Source organism: Motacilla alba, chromosome 9 (genome assembly GCF_015832195.1).
Source record: "Motacilla alba alba isolate MOTALB_02 chromosome 9, Motacilla_alba_V1.0_pri, whole genome shotgun sequence".
In the NCBI taxonomy this organism is placed as follows: Eukaryota; Metazoa; Chordata; class Aves; order Passeriformes; family Motacillidae; genus Motacilla; species Motacilla alba.
The window spans coordinates 24,089,581-24,103,788 of NC_052024.1; the positions used below are offsets into that span (position 1 = coordinate 24,089,581).

Below are 14,208 nucleotides of genomic sequence, written 5' to 3' on the forward strand. Positions count from 1 at the left end.
CTAAATATTTCCCCATCAATATTAAGAAATAACATTTCCCAAAAGACTTGCTAAAAACAAACGAGCCCCACGACCACATATGGTTTGCACAGCCAAACCAGTGGATAATTAAATTACAGCAGAGTTGCTAAATATGAATTGATATAAAACTTCAGCTAACTGAAAAATTGCCTTTGACTGCAGATCAATAGCGGGCCTGCAAGATTCATCTGCACGTAATTAGCACAGAGATTTGCATCAAAATCCTGGATCCCATATGCTGCAATATTACAGAAACCCATTAGGCACCATGTAAGCCTGAGATACTTTTGGTGCCACAAAAAAAAACCTTGGATAAAAATCTAACAAAAAAATTAGAAATCCTAAAAGCTTTAGAATGGTTTCTGAAGGCAATAAATGTTCATTAACTAATAAAGTTCCTCTAAATTCTCCTTAGAGGCTCTGGTTTATATTATGGCATCCCTACAACTCCTCACTGGCTTCTTACTCTAAAAATTGATATTCTACAAAAATGATTCAAAGAAATTTTTTAGTCTCTTGTAAGAACCTCAAAGAGGTCCCTGAAGTGAACAGCCTTTAGACACCAACAGAATGATATTACACATTGCAAAAGTGAATTGTTTCATTTCAAACACATTTATTCTCTACCTACACTCAATTAAAATCCTGTATTTTTTCAGCAATCCTGCAAATTAATTTCAATTATTTAATTAATTACTATTATCCAAGAGTTTACTTTGCTCACCACAAACCATCTGCACTTTAGAAATCACATATTTTGTAAACACAACACTGTTAATATGTTAAAAAAGCAATTAATTGGAGAAAGACTTTTTTCTACAGTTGTCACTTTGTGTGCAGAAATTCTCACTATTTTTAGAATTCTAATGAGATTATGAAGCTTTGCCAAGAGCTCAGGGGCAAGGAATGGCTGAAGAAATGTGTCTCTGTCCAGCTTGGCTGTGAAGCTCATTGGGGTGGGGCAGCCAAGTGAGCTCAAAAACTTGCTGAATTTTCTGAAATTCTGTCTTAAAACACCTGAAATTCCCATCAAACATAATATAAAAAAGTAGCTACTTCTTCTAATGCACACCTTCTTGATTTTTAAATAATTGTTTAATTCTTCTATTGCTCAGAGCTTTTCCAAGCCTTCTTTCTCCTGATGCTGCCACTGAAATGGGTTTTGACACCAAAATCTGCTGAGTAGGAATCAGCAGTTGACCTAAACACTGGGTTCATTAACTCCATAATTAGATAGATTTCCTAAATTAGCTGGTGTTCCAGAGCAGGATAAACTTCTCCTATGCAGCCAGGAGAGGAGAAAAATCCAGGGAGAGCTCAGAGCCCAAAGGGGCTCCAGGAGAGCTGAGAGGGACTGGGGACAAGGGAGGGACAGGGCACAGGGAATGGCTCCCACTGCCAGAGGCAGGGCTGGGTGGGAGACTGGGAACTGGGAATTCCTGGCTGGGATGGGATTCCCAGAGCAGCTGGGGCTGCCCCTGGATCCCTGGCAGTGCCCAAGGCCAGGCTGGACACTGGGGCTGGGAGCCCCTGGGACAGTGGGAGGTGTCCCTGCCATGGCAGGGTGGCACTGGCTGGGCTTTAAGGTCCCTTCCAACCCAAACCATTCCCTAATTCTGGAATCCCAGGTGGCCCTGGAGCAGGACATGAGGAGAAGGTGTTTGAGCCGTCACTGCTGAGGCTCTTCCCAAGGTAATTCCAGTTTATCTTCCTTTCACACAGGGAACAGAACGAACTTCCCAGACTGGTGAAGACTCACGAAGGATGAAAATTCCTCTCCTTCTTGGGGGTTCAGGAAATGCTCCACAAAACACCCTCAAAACCCTTTGTAGCTCCTCCATCCACATTTGTCACAAAGAGAAAACATGATTCAAGGAAGACCTTTGCTCTCCAAATAGAGATGTTTATGTAAATAGAAGTAAAATTCAATTATCTAAAGTGTCAACTGCCACTATTCAAAACCACTATTTGAAATTGAAAAAAACTAAAATTTTGTATGAAATCCAACCTACACAGCAACTGAATAATCTTTTTTTTTCAATATTCAGAACTTTTAAGCTTGTTAAAAGTTCAAATTCTTGCAATTTCTGGGGCAAGAATTATTTTAAAAGCCTGTTTTAAATTTCCACAGAACAAATAAAATATTTTATGTATTATTTCATCCTTTGTGTGTCTATAACAGCATGTTATCCACCCTCCGAAAATTCATTGCATAATTAGAAACTTAAATTAAAGCCAGCCAGTTCTCAGTGGAAAGAACACAAATAAGAAAACTGAAAGAAACCCATCATCAAAACGAGAAATCCATAAACATTTGATAAATTTGGCAGTTGAAAAGAAGCCCCAATAAAAGGAAATTTTTCATACTTGTTGCCACCTGCCCACCCGACTGCTTTGCATAGCTAGAAAAGAGCAAAACAGAGGCCAACCTATTTAACTAAACAGTTTTTATTAAAGTAAAAGAAAAGCAAGAATCTATAAAGTAGCAAGTGATCCTATTAGTTCCACCAGACTAAAATCATACAGTCTACGTATGTGGTCCTTTCAGCCACATCTGTTATGAGCCATTTTGATACCCAAAAGCAGAGAATATTTGCCTATATTTATCAGGCACTGAGTGCAAATCAGGCTTTTTCTCCTCAATAACTCCTGTTAGAATACGTAGATTAAAAAAAAAAAGCAGTCAGAATTATAAAACATTTGTATTTACCACAGTTAAGGCCGAAGTACTCAGCATATTCCATGATTTTCTCTTTGAGGAATGTGTAAAATGCAATAAAAATGCACGGTACAAAATTAAAGGCAGCAATCGACAGCACAATTCAAAGATGAGGAGTTAAATATCCAATATCCAGAAGCGGATCTGATAAACGGTAAATGTTTGGGGTTTCTATTCCCCCATTTTCATCACCTCACATTTAGTGCCTCGGTCCCGAAGTTTCCTTTAAATAAACCCCGGCGAATTCTTTGCACAAAACTCCCTATTCTTGACTGCTCTTTCAGCCAGAGATTGAAATGCAGATCCCAAAAATACATCAGTCACTTATTTCAACTCTGGACCTTTGAAAATCCAGATCAATTGCCTTTTGTCATCGTCTTTATAGGGAGAGTAAGAAATTTCTGCTTAGCACCATGGAAAAGCTCCCGGAGCCCTTTGGAAGAGGCGGCAGCATCGATAGTTTGAAACACCCGTGCGCTGTTCCACGGGAATTTATCGACATGTTGGGAATATTCACCCATATTTTACTCTTCATGAGAAAGCACAGGTGCCATACAATTTACAGCACGCACTAAGCAGCTTTCAGGTTCTGAGGCTTGCCCTAAGCTCGGGATTTCAGATTTGAAACTTCTCCCTAAAACCCAGCGCCGGGAGCCACGCTCGGCACAAACCCCCGGCTCGGATCCTCTCCGTCCCTCGGTAATGAAGTCTGGGAAAGAAATCACAGACACCCAAGTGGTTTGGCAACTGTAAGTGACAGAAGCCGAGCTAAATCCTCTGTTTACACTGGGGATTATCCGGGTGGATTGTGCGGCGCTCCCGGAGCCGGCGCTGGTCAGGGGACGCTGCTCCCCGTCCGCCCGTGGGGCAGGGCACAAAGCCCCGGCCTGGTAGGAAGTGACCCAGAAGGAGATGGCGAGCAAGGATTTACACAAAGCCAGTCTGCCTCAGAAAAACTCCATATGACCATTAACTGGCCGGCAGGGCCTGCCAGGAGGCCTAATTACAGCCCTACAGAGCCCGCTAACAAAAGCTGGAGAGCTTTAGCCCAGGGATGATCTGCTTTATACTGACTTGAGAGAGTCCATATAGAGCGAGGAAAAGAAAGAGGTTTAGCTTGGAAATTCTCCCAAGAGACAAAGCATTGTCACTCAGTCTGGAAGGCCCACATGGAACATACTTCAGATGGGCTTAAACATCCCACCCTCTCCAAATTAACATTCAACTACTGCCTGCTTAACATCTGCTCGGGCACGGCGACTTGTGGGAGCTTGACACAGGAGCCTCAAAAGGCTCCCTGGCACCTCAATATCAAGAAATCTAATTCAATAAATGGTGAAAATATGAATTTATAGCTGGGACCAACAACTTCTGAGAAACGAAAGGTTTTATAAATCAAAACTCAGTTGTCTCGAGAATTAAAGTGTTTGAGTACCTCCCAATATTGCCCTGCTTACTGACAACAAAAAACTGACATTAATCTGCACTTTAAAAAAAAAAATAAATTTAATGAAGTCAGCATGAATGCAGGACTTGGAGAAAAACCTCCCCAGCACTGTATAACCTAAATATAAAAATGGCCATCTTACCCTCTTCCCTCACAGACACAGGTGAATATTTTTTATTTTACCTGCTCTCCTAATGAGAGACCAGAGTCACAATTCCCATCTCCAAACACACCAGGGAAAAAAAAAACCCTCAATAATAAGAGCCTGTTTTACTACTTGCTGATTTCTGCCTTGCAGAGACAGCAGCTGCTATTTCCTAAAATAATATCTAGGCTAAATTCTAAAAGCAGGTTTTCTCAAGATCCTAAATATCTCCACAAGGGAAATTCAGACAGGGAAATACAAGCAGGGAATTGGAGAGCTGCCCCTGGATCCCTGGCAGTGCCCATGGCCAGGTTGGACATTGGGGCTGGGACAGTGGGAGGTGTCCCTGCCATGGCAGGGGGGCACTGGATGGGATTTAAGGTCCTTCCAGCCCAAACCATGCCAGAATTCCAGGGTGTCAGCAGGGATGAACCAGGTAGGGACCGTCCCCAGTGTCCCTACAGCCCTTGCAGGTGATTTGGAGCCCCCGCTTTGTGTGTCCCAACCAGGGAGGAGCAGCTTGTTTTGAACACCACATCCATGGACAAGGCACCGGGAACACAGCACAGCTTCCTACTCCCACTCAGTGGGGTTGGAGCAATCCCTGTGAGGGGTACAGATACTCCACGAGCTCGTTCCCAAGCTTGGGATGGAGCCCTGTGCACACCAACGAGAGCTCCCCTCAGCATCACCGAGGTACAGAGTTAATTTCAGTCGTATTTAAATAGAACAGCAACAGCAATGAACCTGCTGAGCCTCAGCTCCTCAAAAGCTGCTGGGTAATGGCCCAGCAGAAATCCATTTTTAAGTTTGAAGAGTAAAAGGTGCTGATTTTGAAAGGACTAAACATACAAAAATATATTGAAACAACACTTATCAACATTTCCGACCTCTCCCCACAGCAATTAAATAAAAATTAAATTTAATTGAATGCAGGACTGGGGGAAGAAGGTGGGGAATGATCCCATAAATGCCTGGGATGACCAAGACCTAAATAAAGCCATGAAGGAACTTGATTCTGTATTTGGGATTGTAAGAGACACAAAGATATTAAATCTCTTCTGTTCCTTATAAACAACCTGCAGCTTCAATCTAAGATCCAGCCCTCCACGGTGGATATTTAAATTTAATAATATCACAGACCTTTGATAAGCTTTGGAAAATTTTGGAGCCCAGGTCACGATGATATACAACCCCCAGTTATCTTTTGTACATCTCCCAGGTGTGAAATTAAAAAATGAGATGTGATCGATGGCAGCAGAATACACAAATTGTGCTTCTGAGGTCAGGGCTGTCACATCCATTTCATAATTACATGCTTCAAAGATTTATTAAAAGTTCTGGAGAACAAGGAATGTATTGGAAGAGAGACAATGCAAAAGGCTGGATGGATTTTGGAAAAAAGAGTACATCAGCAACGTGAGGAGATTCCTCTGAACAGAGGGTTTCTAAAAGGGTGGGGGAGGAAATATATATATATATAGATATATATATATATACTTGTACTGATTTAGAACAATGCTAAAAAATAAAGAAAATTGCAGACAAATAAACAAAACCAAAATTTTGAGAGCACAGAATAATGTCCCAGTTATTATGAGCAAGAGCCAGAGGATAAACGTGAGATTTTAGTGTAAGAAAACTCTTATTTTTATTTCCTTAAAGGGCTTTACTAAGTACCAACGATGATGCAAAGCAATTTAATCTTAACCTGAAATTCAAGTGAGCTACAGAGAACGGAATCAGCATCTGCCAAACACACAGGGATAAAATCCCACCTGACAGCACGAAAACGAAGCAAAGTTTTGAAGATTGTCATTTACTCACCAGCTGCCTCCAGCACCAGCTGCAGCCTGGCTTTGGCCTGTTCAGCAGGAGTCTGCAAGAGAGGATGGATCAGCTCACACCTGGCTGGACACCGGACACTCCACGGGACATTCCCACCCCCAGGGAGCTCCTGCCTCCTCCAGCCACTCCACATCCACACCAGCCAGAGGAACTTCCAGACTGGAATGATTGCGGGAGGAATTATCACAGAAATCCTCAGAACTGACCCAAAGCACCATCCCCACGAGGTGGCTGTGGCACCATGAGCAGCCCACGCCCAGCCCCTCTCCCAGCCCTCCAACCCCAAATGCTGCCTGGCTCCTGGGTGACCCCGTTCCACACAAACACACAGCTCCACAAAACGCTCCAAAACTGGGTTTAACGTGATTAATGTGGCGTGTTTTTCACACTTTGCTCTTATCTGGGGTGATTCCTCCCTCTCCTGAAGGTATTGCTGCACATCTGTTGGCTTGAGGAGCGCACTGCTGGCCGTGGCCCCACTATGCTAATCATCCCAGTGATGCTGCACTGTGTCCAATGTGTTTGCCATCCCTCGAAACGTGAAGCCACTCAAACGTTGCCACAGTTAAATCGATACACAAACCCTGTTTGTCACGGAGTTCAGAAGTTTATTTCTATGATTATTTCTGGAAGCGTCGGAGAAGTTTGGGAGGTTTCTGCTCCGCGCTAAAAACAAAACCTGACGGGAATTTCTGGTGCCTTTTTGCAGCTTAGGAAACTCTTCTCAAGAGCCTAAATGGCTGCAAAAGGGAAAATTAAATAGGAAAATAAAGACAAGAGAAGCTGTGGCTGCCCCTGCATCCCTGGCAGTGCCCAAGGCCAGATTGGACACTGGGGCTTGGAGCACCCAGGAACAGTGGAAAGTGTCTCGGCCACGGCAGGGGTGGGAATGGTATTTAAGATCTCTTCCAACCCAAACCATTCCATGATTCCATGATTTTAATTAGGCAGAGCTCTTTGCCATGAATGTCCCAACAGGTGATGCTCTGCATGGCCTCACCACCCTCAATCTACACCCACAAGGAGAGGCTGACAGTGACAGAACAATTCCATTTCTACTCCAAGAATTTACAGACCGCTCCTTCCAACGGGAAAGATGCTGCATTAAAATGAAATTTAAATGAAGATCCAGATTTGATTGTACAGAGATCAATTATTTTAGTTCAGATTTTTGCTGTTTGCATAACTCCAGAATTACTGGGCAGAATTTATTATTAGAGCTGCAATATGGATCCTACCATCAGACCTGACCACTAATCCTGGTGGCAGCAAGAAACATCTTGAAATTTATCATAAATTATCTTCCCATCTCTTATTCTTGCCATGAAGTAATCACTGCAATCTGTTCTGGCATGTTTAGTATGTCACGGGAGGAAAGGCAGGAGAGCAAGGGAAAGATCTGCTTTTTATCCAGAACCAACTTGCCCAGCTTCAGTTTCAGAGCAGCTTTACTTGGGTTTGTGGTTTCTCCATTCCATGACAACTGTAAATTTAGAAAATCCCACCAGGATTAGTCGAGTTTGGCAAAATTTTGCTGGACAAGCAGGGAAGGAAAAGCATTTGGTGTCAAACACCACCTGTGCTCACGTCTGCACGTGAACAGCCCAAGTCTTCGTGCACCTCATGCATCAGGTGGGCTCTGGCATCCCAAAACACCATTTCCTATTCCTACAGCTGTTACCTCGTTCAGGTATTTACCCAAAAAACCCTGGATCTCCCAAACCCCTGGATCCCTTCCTGCTGGGCACACAGCACCAGTGCCTGGAGAAAAATGTTCCACTGGCAGCTTTAGGATATCCACGCCCAGCACCACCATGCTCACAAGAGTTCCATGGAAGAGCAAACACCCAGCAGGCTCCAGAGGAGGAGAAGGGAAGCAACAGCAGCTGCACAGATGTCACTCCCAGCACTAAACACAGAGTTCCACAACTGATCCTGCTGCTCTGAGGAGCTCCAAACACCTTTTCCCACTCCTCCCACGGAGTTATGGATGTGTCTTGGTGTGAGGGAGGGAAGACTCAAGTTCTTATTTGACTCAGCAGTATCCCACTGGGAGCAGCCCAGGCAGCTGCTCTGGAGGCATCTTCCCCTTTGCCCTGGCCCCAGGTGTTAATTACTCCGTGGGAGAACTTGGCACAGACACCTTTTCATCAATCAATAAGCCCTAACCAAGAAGTGAAAGGAGGATTCTGAATAAAGGTGACTGGCTTGGCCCCAGAAAACATCTCTCCAACTGGTGGATGAGGCCAGCACTCGGAGAAAAAAGGACAGAGGGGATTTCAGCTGAAAACCACAATTAGAGCCTCAAACAAGCCGGGAGCAACGCGTGAGAGCAAGCAGCTACCCGAGGTCAGTATTGATTTAGGGGACCATTAAGTGAAAAAATTCAGCAAGAGCCTCAGGAAACTTCAAAATGGTGAAATGATTGGTGGAGGAAACATTACCAAGAGTGATGTCGAGCAAAATAAACCCTTGTACTTTCCTTATGGTCTTAAGCACAGCACAGAAGGAAAAGAATTCAAAGAGAGTTAAAAGAAAAACAAAAGTATTTCTAGTGCCAGCTGGTGGAGGAGCCCACTAGCTGTAAAAGCAGGAGAGGAATTCCCTAAAATTCCTCACCAAGCACACTGTAAAATGACACGAGGTCATCCCCAGCAATGCATTTTACACGTGTCCAAAAGTGTCTGGTGAGACACTGGAATCCCAGCTCAGAAAAGGATGGGATTCCATGGGACACCACCAACACCCCCGTGATTAATAACAGCTTTTATTATTTCAAGCAAAAATTGGATTAGAGCATTCAATTTTTAATGGCAGCTGATTTATGAAGACGCAGCACAACCCTCAACTTGTCTTTCTTGGCAGGTCATCCACTGCACTCCATCACTACTCCTTTCATAAATAGTTATTTTAGTAAAACCACACTAAACCAGCCTCACAACTTGAAATTTGGTGGGTTTTGTGTAAAAATCCCCACAAAAGTTGCTCGTCACTCACAGGAAACTAGTGCTGAGTGTGATGGGCAGGAGAGCCATGGTTGGCTTCCCAAATATTCCATTTCAAGGGAGATGCAGCTTCTCAATTAATTAATAGATTAGAACACTTTAATTGAGCTTTAGAATGTATTTTTAAAATTATTCCTGCTATTTGGGATGAATGGTAAATGTTCTTGACAGAGGAAACAATATTAAAGTGAAAACTTGAGAACACCGAGGAAAAAAAAATTATAAACATGAAGGTTATAAAGAGAGTCCAAGTTTCTGCTGGGAATATTGTGGAGCAGAGCACGTGGCTCTTGGCAGCCCTGGAAAACTTTTATCCCAGGATTCCAGCAGCTCATGAGGCTGCAGCATTTTCAGTTGCAATGCTGCCTTTCTGAATTTTTACCATCATGGAATTTCAGATGGACAATGGCTGATATTTGCTCAAGCTGGACAGGTTCCACTCCTCCTGCTCACCCCTGACACTGCTGGGGTAAAATTTACTGCAGGACTTTTCTGTCTCAAAACATCTGGATAAAAGCCCAACAAACTTCTGGTGATGGTGATCAGTTCCGGGGGGTTTTTACACAAATATTTTCTCTTTGTATTTGATAAAGACAAATCCAGCCCTCACCATTCCCAGGAAAACCTGCTACCTGAAACCGTAATTCCATGTTTGACTGGCAGAGAAATCCCCAGCCCGGGGCTGTGGGCAGCAGGAAGAGACCTCAAGTGGCAGTGAGGGAAGAGCCAAGGAAGAAATCAAACAGAGGGAATGCACTTAAAATGATATTTGAGTTTATTCTGTAAGTCAGGGGCCTGCCTCCACCTGCAATACTATCCATCCCACTTCCAGCAAATCCCAACAGGAGAGAGCAACAAAGGAGCCTAAGCCCAGCCAGCTTCTAAACAGATTTTGATCAAATTATGGAAAAGATTGTGGGACAGGTTTATCATAGGAATGCTGGATTTCCTTCCTGCCATTTACTTTTCTTTGGGTAATTAAAAAAAAATAATTACCAAAGAAACTGAAAATACTTATTTGTATAAGAAGACACTTCACAGGAGAATAAATACTAAAATAAAAATAAAACCAAAGGAGATTGAGAATTTGCAGTTGTCATCTTTTCCTTAAATAAGTCTTTGAGGGTGGCAAATTCCAGATTGACAGAGGAACAGTTTTCACATTAAAAACATAAAAATAAAATCCCACAGAAGAATCCCTAATCTGAATTAATAGCACAGAAATATAATAAGCACATCTGGCACTATTTGAATTAAACCCCTGCATTTTCAGACGTAAATCTGTTGAAAAGATTGGATGGTAAAATTATATTTATGTCTGAGTTTTTCCTCTGATACAATTAATCAGCAACACTACTCAGAAACAGGCTATGGTAGGAGTGTCCTGACTGGATACAGATCCACCTGCTCCCAAAAGCATCACCTAAAGTTTATCAAAGTGAACTATAAGTGGAGAAAAATCATGTAAAACATGGAATAATGGCAATTTCTGTCCATGGAATTCACAGGTGCTCTTGGTGTTTCCAGAGAAATAAAGAATCCAGCATCAGGGTGGACTAATTAGAAAAGGGAAATCATTAACCAAAACAATGGGCAGAAAACATGAAATTTTAATTTATGTAAAGGCCACAGAAAATATGACCAGTGATGAAGGGAAGAGTCCAGCTTAATTAGACACCAACACCACAGGGAAGGGAAAGCCTGGGTATGGAATGTGGCTCCTCCAGCCAGAGCCAGGAAAGAACATGGGAATATTGACAGAAAGGACAGCAAACCTTCCCAGAGCTCTGCTCCTCCAAGACTGCCAATTCACCAAAACTGGGAAGGACGGAGCCAAGAATGACAAGGCCCAATCCTGACATTCAGAGCCCAGCGAGGAACTGAACGAGGCAGAACGATGAAATCCCAGCTCTGAACGGAATGCCCAAATGTCCTGCTAAAGCACCACAGGATATTCCGACTCCGAGCTTTCCATCCCAGGGAGTTCTCACTCGAATTTGGGATCAGAGGGAGAACACCTGAAACTCACCCCAAACACCAGCAGCCCTGTGACCTGAGAGCTGAGGATTCCCCAAATCCTCTCCCTCCCCTCATCCAGCACACACGTGGCCACTAAAACATTTGGATTTTTGACTTGAATTGTGGATTTTCCATTTCACTCCACTCCAGCAGGAGCCACTTCCCAGAGCCAGGCGGGTTTAACCCAGATCTCCAGGAACCCTGCAACACCAGCTGGGGGGAAAAATCCCATCGTGTTTCCTCTAAAACCAACCCAAAATGTCAGGAATAGGCAACAATGGATTGCGGGAAGCAAATCAAAGGCAGGAGGGAACGGCTGTGGCAAACGGCCCGGGTGGCTCGGGCACACGGACGGGAATTCTGGGATTCAAAGCAGTTTTTGCAGCAAGGGCTCCTTTAAAAGGACCAGAAAACAACAACGCACTCATTTCAGCGAATATTCCTGAGAAAAAGCAAGGAAAAAGGCCTTCCTGCTGGGAGTGGGTACAGCAAAATGGATTAAACACTCGGCAGAAAGAGGGAGAGCTGTAAATAAGATTTTAAAAATTTAATCTGTAAATCCAGGTCTTTTTAAAAGGAAAAAATTCCTGGAAGTGTTAAACTTACACAGCCATAAAACTCTGTGTGGGTTCTTTAAAAAGAGAGGAAATATGGATAATATTGCACTAAAGGCTAAAAACTTACCTCCCCCTATTTATTTCCTTGCAGCCTGGAATATCGTCCCTCAGATTTACATTTGCATGGAAATGCAGCCACAATCACCAAAAAATTCAACATTCTGATAAAGAGCTGACAGAACAGAGATTTCTGCATCAACATCATCCAGTCATTATTCTAGAAATTAATCTATTTCCTAACTGAACCTTTAAAAATTAAAGGTAGAATGATCCCCACAGCTTACAAAATTTATAAAATTATTAATATTTAACTCTAAAATATGGCTTTTTATCTTTTATCACTGTTTCAAATTTCTGCTGCATTATGTTGCAACAAAAACGTGGGAGAACATAAAAATAGCAGCAGATAAATGCAGGTTCTGAAATGAAGATTTTTAATTAACACATCATAAACTGCTCTGGAAACAGCTCCAGCCAAGGCTGGACTGGCTGGAAAAGCAGGAGCACAACCAACAGGTAACTGGGATTAATTAACAAAAGGAGCAGTTAATACTTGAATTACTGCTTTACTTTTTGCACTAAGAGAGGAATTTCCTCTAAATAAATTAGAATTTTTCAGAAAAAGGGAATCCCATCCCCTTTGGAACCTTTGCATTGAAATGCAGCAGTTGAAAAATAATAGGAAAAAAAACATTTAGAAAATGAAAAGCATTTCAAACATCACAAGGATCCAGTGGGTTCTAAATCAGCACTCAGTTTCAAAATAAGCTGATAATCGACCCCAAATCATGCCTAACTACACAGGAATTAACCTGAACTCAATCAAGATTATATATTTTGAATAAAAGTGCATTTTCTCTTTGCTCTCGGATTCAGTGATCAACTCACCCCCACTGCACCGTTTTTTGGGCTGGCACAGATCTGCAGGTTTAACTTTTCCAAAAACGAGTTGTGTTTCACGCCTTTGGCTGCTTCTTCTGACAAATAAGTACAATATAAAATGTGCAGGGCAAAACATAATTATTCTGAGGCACACCTGCATAAAACCAGGGTGCAGGGATTTGTATTTTAGGTGCAGACCACAGATAGCTGGGCAAATTTATGCTTCATCTCAATATTGTGCCAAGATCCCCCTTCAGTATCTGCAATAAAATACATTCAGAGCAAAGATCTCCACACAAAATCCCCAAAAGAAGAGGAGCGAGAGCTCCCTAAAAAGATGAATTCGCTGGTGGCCTCAATAATTAGATTAAAAATCAATTACACTTCTGCCAAAGTGTTTGTTTGCTGGAGAAAACCCTCCCAGGAAATGCACTTAAACTTGGGGAGAGAGAAGCAGCCACTGCCCTCCATAAAGTTCCTTTATATATTTTTCCACAATATGCACAAAACCAGAATATGAAATCAGAAACATTTTACACATTCTCATACTTCAGAGAGCACTAACAGCATTTTACTCGTCGAAAGCACTTTATCTTCATGTCTCTATAAGGCAGAGTTGGTGCATAATAATGTAATTTATATTGCCTAAATGTTATTTTGGGAGCATTGCATCATTTCTCAAACTTCATGACCTTTACAATTTTCTAAACTTTTATTTCCCTCATTATTCTGAACAGATTTCATTACATATTTTGAATGTAAACAACCCTGAATAATGATGGGCCCCATTACGTATGTACAGCTCTGACAATCGCGCGCGGGGCCGAGATGGAAACCCAGTGCATTAATTTACCTCTCATCCGCCGTAACTGCACTCCCATAAAAAGTTTTATACTCAACTCACATAAATCACGGGGAAGAAAAATGAGAAAATCTGGTGGCTAACTCATCTTCCACCATTCTGCGAAAATGAAATTCACTGAAATACCTATCAAAACTGCAATCATCAAGAGATAATGTCTTCTTAGGTCTATCTGCACTTTCCGATTTAATTTCCTCCATGCCCTTGACATCCACAGATACCATTAAGATTAAGAGCAGCGAGTAACTGAGCAGTTCTCAGATTTTGATATATGGGGCCCAGGCACTAAATGTAATATCATCATTTGAAAATTAATGCAATATTTCTTTTGTTAGTTTTTCCACTCGGAAAGCGGGATGAATACTCGGGGTTCTCGCCAGTAATTTCCCCATCAGAATGCCGTGCAATTATGAGGAGATGTGCACCTGGGCAGAGGTCACCCAAATTACTCCATCATTTAATGAGCACCGAGATCAAACCCCAGCACACTGTTGCTGCCGAGAGACGCCTCGCAGCCTGCTACATCAAATCTGATGGAATCATTAGAGTAATAAGCAGGAAAATCTGTTTGCAGATTAACCTCTGGTTTCATGCTGCTTTCATCTAATGGGGCGCTGTGGAAATCTTGTCAGCTTTTCATCAG

General features: G+C 42.5%; 1 protein-coding gene across 3 annotated transcripts in view; it reads right to left on the reverse strand.

The window, feature by feature from the left end:
• Positions 1–14,208, reverse strand: part of RSRC1 (arginine and serine rich coiled-coil 1) — a 98,511-nt gene that overhangs the window by 31,079 nt on the left and 53,224 nt on the right. For all 3 annotated transcript variants that reach the window (XM_038145687.1, XM_038145686.1, XM_038145688.1), the window contains exon 7: positions 6,160–6,211. In XM_038145687.1, coding sequence (XP_038001615.1) covers positions 6,160–6,211 — 52 coding nt within the window. The remainder of the gene's footprint in view (positions 1–6,159; positions 6,212–14,208) is intronic.